The 6,000-nt window shown below is 44.6% G+C and overlaps 1 protein-coding gene across 2 annotated transcripts in view; it reads left to right on the forward strand.

Moving 5' to 3' along the window:
- The window catches only part of SYT13 (synaptotagmin 13), a 56,862-nt gene extending 50,862 nt beyond the window's left edge, over positions 1-6,000 (forward strand). For both annotated transcript variants that reach the window (XM_017858191.1, XM_017858190.1), the window contains exon 6: positions 1,915-6,000. In XM_017858191.1, the coding sequence (XP_017713680.1) occupies positions 1,915-2,219 (305 nt within the window). In that variant the 3' untranslated portion in view covers positions 2,220-6,000. The remainder of the gene's footprint in view (positions 1-1,914) is intronic.

Here is a 6,000-nt window from a genome sequence, read left to right on the forward strand (position 1 = left end):
TACAGAACCATACTCAGCTGTGTTCTTCACCCTAAGTTCACAAACTGATTTTCAAGGACACACTCACTTCTTCGAGTTCACATCCGTTTACTCTTGGACCAATCCCATCCATTAGGACCCAAGTGTGAGCCACCTGGGGCTCCCTACCTTGGAGATCCACTATGAGAACCATCAGCCCTAACCACAGAGCACAAGAAGCCAAGGATCGGACTATAGCCATGGAGTGAAGGGCCTGGACTGTTGGGAAAACTTGGCCCAGCCTTTGTCACCCATATCTGACTGGACCCACCTTTCAGGCAGCTGTCAGGAAGCCCAGGTTCTTCCCCTCCTGTCTGAACTCACCACCACTGCACTCCCCCCACCCACCCCAGTCTCTTCTCTCTTCTCAGCCTTTTGCCAACTGCCACCCTCACACCAGCTGAGTGTGGGTGATGGCAGAAGGTGTGTGGGTACGTGGGCTGAGGCCTGAGGTTTCAGGCATCTGTGCCCCATATACCCAAATAAGCTTTTCTTCAACACCCCGGAAGCCTCAGTTTTTCCTTATGGACACCCCAGCCCAGGTTCAGCATCTTGGAGACCAAAGCAAGCTCTCCTATATCAGCAGGAAAGCATCCTCAGCTAGCCAGATAATACCTGGACTGGCAGCCACATGCTCCTAGCAAGATATAAATAAGTCTCTATTTATAGCAGAGTACAAATAAAGAATTGCCACTGCATTCTGAATTTCAAGCAAAAGACTTGGGGCTAATGAAATCAGAAGAGTTGGTCTGGCTGGCAGTTTCCTGAGTCAAAGGTCAAAGTTCAATGCTTTTATTCTCATTCCCTTTAGACAATTCTTTGCTTCTTGCTTTCTTTTATAGCTCCTGTCAGGACAATTACAGTAGAACACTTCCTCTCTCAACTATCTCTGCAGAAATAACAAACTAACCTCCCAGGGGTGGTAATTACCGCATTAAATACAAAGTAACAATTATTCTCACATTAGCTTTGGAAACCCTAAGTAATTCAGTCCAGCCTTGTGATGTGACATGAAAGCTCACCTGGTGACCTGTTTGTGGATTTCCTCGGGGCCAGCTCTCTTGCTGCAGTGTCCTGAGTTTGGAGGAGTGTGCAGGAAAAGGCAGTCTGCCTTCATCCCTCTTCCATAGGAAGTTGGGGGTCTTCAAATAAAACTTTAAAAAGTACGGATCAGAAGAATTCAACCAACCAGCAGGGGATCTCCTATTTTAATAACAGACAAAATTGCTTAGACCAAGAATCAAGGGGATGAAGACTTGGGGGCTGGCTTCATTTTTCTGGTCTGAGTTTAAAATCCAGCTGCAGGACCCCTGAGCTATTGTCATGGACCTGGTTTGATGTGGGGATATGAAGTCATGTAGCAAAGGGTGGTTCCCTCTTGGTACTCTAACATGCCCCAATCACAGGCCACCCAGTGGTCAGCCTTATATATCGTGGTATTGGCTGTTTCCTACACTTTAGTGCAAGTTCTGTAGAGGCAAGAACTTCTGCTGTATCCCCACATCTAGAACAGTGCCTGCCATAGGGTAGGCACTTAATATTTGTTGAATGAATGCATGGCCCAGTGGGGGAGCAGAGAATAATCTCCAATGCAAGGAAGTGAAAGTATCCTGGATCGACTCCTAGAATTCCAGATTGTCCAGATGGGATGCTTTCCTGCTGTTATAGCAGAGCCTTCTATGGTCACATAGACTTGGGACCTGTGCTGGGGTATCCAGAAGGAAAAACTGAGCCCTCTAGGATGTTGGGTATATGGGGCGCAGATGTCCGAACTCTTGAGCTAGAGATATCATCTTTCTAGCACCAGGAGGGAGCTTTGTCCTGGGCCCTGCCAGATCCCAGAAACTCACTCTTGGCCCTTCTCTCTGTCTCTTTTTCCCCTCTGCCCCTCCCCAGATGTTTCTGTCAAGGTGACCTTGAAGCATCAGGCTCGGAAGCTGAAGAAGAAGCAGACTAAACGAGCCAAGCACAAGATCAACCCCGTGTGGAACGAGATGATCATGTTTGAGCTGCCCGATGACCTGCTGCAGGCCTCCAGTGTAGAGCTGGAAGTGCTGGGCCAGGACGAGTCAGGGCAGAGCTGTGTGCTTGGCCACTGCAGCCTGGGCCTGCACACTTCCGGCTCTGAGCGCAGCCACTGGGAGGAGATGCTCAAAAACCCTCGCCGGCAGATTGCCATGTGGCACCAGCTGCACCTGTAACCAGCTGCCTGGCCGCCTCCCTTCTTGGACAGCCCTGACCCATCTTCTGCAACCTCTTCTCTGTGCCCCTTCCTCATTCTGACACCCAGAAGACAGTGACAGATGTGTTTGCAAGGCTAGGATGGCTCTCTTATCATACTCCTGTTTCTAAGAAATAAGCAAGACAGAGCAGGACAGTGTGTGGAAATGGAATATGCGGGTCATACTGAGGAATGCATTTTGCCCATCTGTGTTATTGAAAGAGATGCTTATCAAATACAGTTCCTATGCCTGTTTTATAGGTGGGGTTAGGCCAGATGCAGGGAAAGCTAAATGTGGGAATCATGGATGCAAAGAAGAATTTGGCTTTTTGAAAAACAAGCATTTCAAAAATGATGAAGGAAGTGAAAGTATCCTGGATCAACTCCTAGAGTTAGAGGTTGCCCAGATGGAAAGAAACCTTAGCCAGTGTTCAATCAAGCTCACCACGCAGGGCAGTCACCAGGCAGTTCTCAAACTTTAGCATGTGAAGAGTCACCAGCAGATTCCTAGGCTCACCTGGAGACATTCTTAGTGGGTATTCCTGGTCGAAGCCCAGGAGCCTTCATTTTTAACAAGTTGATGTAGAGGGTGGAGCACTGTACTTGGAGAAATTCCTTCTACAACATTCCACACAGGTTTTCGGCCACAGTCCTTGATGGAGTCCCAAAACCATGGTGCAGCCAGTTCCAATGCTGGACACCTCAACCATCAGTGTGAAATCTGGGGCCTCGGCTTTTTTATTTAATTATTTTAATTCTTAATACTTTAATTTGTGCATTTCATAAGGCCCCTGCTCTTGGACTGAATTTTGCGCTTTTTATTGAAGAATTTTATTGTTTTTATCTTAAAATCAGTTTCTGTTATCCTTGGGGAGACCATCCCTAACAAAGTACAGGTGGGATCTCCTGTGAGTCATTGGCTGGGTTCTGATTGCTAGATGTCACACCCACCAGCATCACCAAAGTGACTCTCTGAGATAGACCGGTCCCTTCTCAGTGTTCCAGTCACTTCAGGAGGAATTTAGTTATTGACTTAGTCTATGACATCTGGCTACATGTAGGCAGAGAAGAAAGACAATTTTAAAAAGGAAATCAGGTCTTTTGCAACTGTGCCTCCCTCTGTTTTCACTTGAATGGGTAAATGTGTTTTCACTTGAATGGGTAAATAACTAGCAGCTAGGTTTTGAATTCCTACCTTGTTATTCTAAACAGATGTCCACGTTGTTAATTAAATCTAAATTATGAGCCTTGCTGAGTGGATACAGTACTTACCCCTGAACCAGGATTCCTGGGTTCTCTTGTTGACATTGCCCTTCAGAACCTGTTTGGCCAGCTGTATAAGATAGGACTAATGACTAGGAAACCTACCCCAATGAATGATATAATAGATGAAATAGTGTTCAAAACCTGTAGGCACTCCCTGGCTAAAAACAAACTCTGAGGCCACCAGCAGATCATCTTTAAGCTAAGTTACTATTTTTTTTTTTTTTTTTTTAGATGGAGTTTTGCTCTTTGTTGCCTAGGCTGGAGTGCAGTGGCGCGATCTCGGCTCACTGCAACCTCTGCCTTCCAAGTTCAAGTGATTCTCCTGTCTCAGCCTCCCGGGTAGCTGGGATTACAGGCGCCCACCAACGTGCCCAGCTAATTTTTGTACTTTTAGTAGAGACGGGGTTTTACCATGTTGGCCAGGCTGGTCTTCAACTCCAGACCTCAGGTGATCTACCCGCCTCGGCCTCCCAAAGTACTGGGATTACCAGTGTGAGCCACCATGCCCAGCCTATTTTTCACTTTAATTTGGCAGCTGAGAATGCCCAGAAAGTGCCAAAAGCATCATGGTATTTCCAGAACCATGGATTCTGCCTTTGGACCCCCTCTATTAACATTAAAACTCTGGGCTTTCAGATGTCACCCTAATCTACTGCCCAAAGACAGAATTCCTAGACAAGATGGGTAAGGGCTTCATTCCTTCAACAAGTCAAGTTATACTTGGCCTCTCCCCGAGAATCTGAGCAGGAACCTTATAACCTATGGTCATTATTTTTTCTTTCTGTACAGACATAGAAAAGCATTAGAAATAACTTCTACCCATCCTCTGAAAAAACAGAAAAAATATTGAATCCCTCTTTCATGGGAAGTCTTTTGGATAATTGGAAACCTTCATCATGAGGTTGACCAGCACCTGCCAAGTGTTGTTTAGGAAAGCACTTGTTAGTGGTTTTCTATAACATGTTTTAGAGATCTCTTCACCATACTGGTTTCTTCTCTTTGGTTGGTATGGCTAAAAGAAAGCAAAACATTTCCTATAAGCTGAAAGCTGACGAGCATTCTCTTCTTGGTAACATCTACTACTCCAATCTAGAAAAGTTGGATTCTAGACTAAAAATCAGAAAACATGGCTCCTTATAAATCTATGCAGCTGCCTTATAGTACCATCAAAGGAATTTCAGGTGGGCTGGGCGGGGCCCCTGATCCCAGAGTTATCAACTCCACCCATCATCATTCAGTCATGAAGCATCCTTTCATTCTTCTTCTTTTTCTTCTCCTCCTTCTCCTTCTTCTTCTTCTTCTTCTTTTTTTTTTTTTATCTCCAAGTTTTAGTCTTCCAGAATCCAAATTAAAGGTTGCCCCTGATGGGAGCCAGGTTCCACCACAGAACATCTTAGATGTCAGCCTTGACCTCACTTAGCAGGGATTACAGAAATGAGATACATTTTGAAGGAGAGTTGTGTTATGTTCACTGTGTTCTAAGTGCCTGGGATAAAGCTGTCTCATGGGTGCTCCACATGTATTTGTTGAGTGAGTTAATGAATTAAGAATGCCTGGCGGAGTAGGCAGAAAGAGACACTGCAAATGACATAAAAATTAGAGTCCTAGCTGAGTTCTCAATGGTAAAGGCATCAGATGTCTCAGCAGTCAGGCTAGAAATTCATGACATTGAGTATTGCTATTTGCCTAATGACAATTCATTGCTCTCCATGTAAATGTAAGCAACAGATGAAGAGAATATAATTGCTCTGCTTTTCCACTGAAACTCCATCTTAGTGCATTTTAAATTACCCAGAGATGTCAAACTGCCAAATCAAAATATTTCAGTAGTCTTTACATCAGCTTACCTTATACCAGAAACATTGACAATTTACTATCAAATTACAGTAATTGAGCCTGTGTGAAAGCATCTCATCATTTTTTAAAGGAACACCTTGTGTGATGCCAGCGAGCATTTCTAAAAAGGGTGTGAGGCAGAGGTGAAAATAAGATGAGAGACCATTTCAGAATGCAGTGTTGCCCAAAAAGGTGATCTGGTTCTTTCTTCAGAGATTTCTGAAGTAGAAAATAGGAGTTCGCCCTCATTAATCTGTGACTCCACCTCTTGCATCAAATCAATATCTATTTGTTGAGCACTTATTAAGACCTTGCATATGTCTGTCCATTTTGATTTGAGGTATAACTTTTTGTGTGGGTTGAATGACAAGTCACCCCAAACAAAGCTGGGCACAGAGAGTCAGCTAGGAGACCAGTTATTCAGGGTCCATTTCTCTTGGATGTAAAGGAGTCCTGGGTGAAATGTGGCTGTAGCCTAAACCAACTAGTCCTTGTGATTTGTTTCTGCCCTCTGTGTTTCCTGTTGTCAAATGCTAAGTGTGTGTTTTGCAGTCACGAACTAAAGCACAAAAAGACGCATGAGACATTGTAGTCATATGTCTGGTGTGACACTTTGGAGCAAAAACCTTGCAGTGGTAAATAAAAAATTTCCAACAGGG

The sequence above is a fragment of the Rhinopithecus bieti genome, unplaced genomic scaffold, assembly GCF_001698545.2.
Source record: "Rhinopithecus bieti isolate Rb0 unplaced genomic scaffold, ASM169854v2 scaffold_46101, whole genome shotgun sequence".
Lineage (NCBI taxonomy): Eukaryota > Metazoa > Chordata > Mammalia > Primates > Cercopithecidae > Rhinopithecus > Rhinopithecus bieti.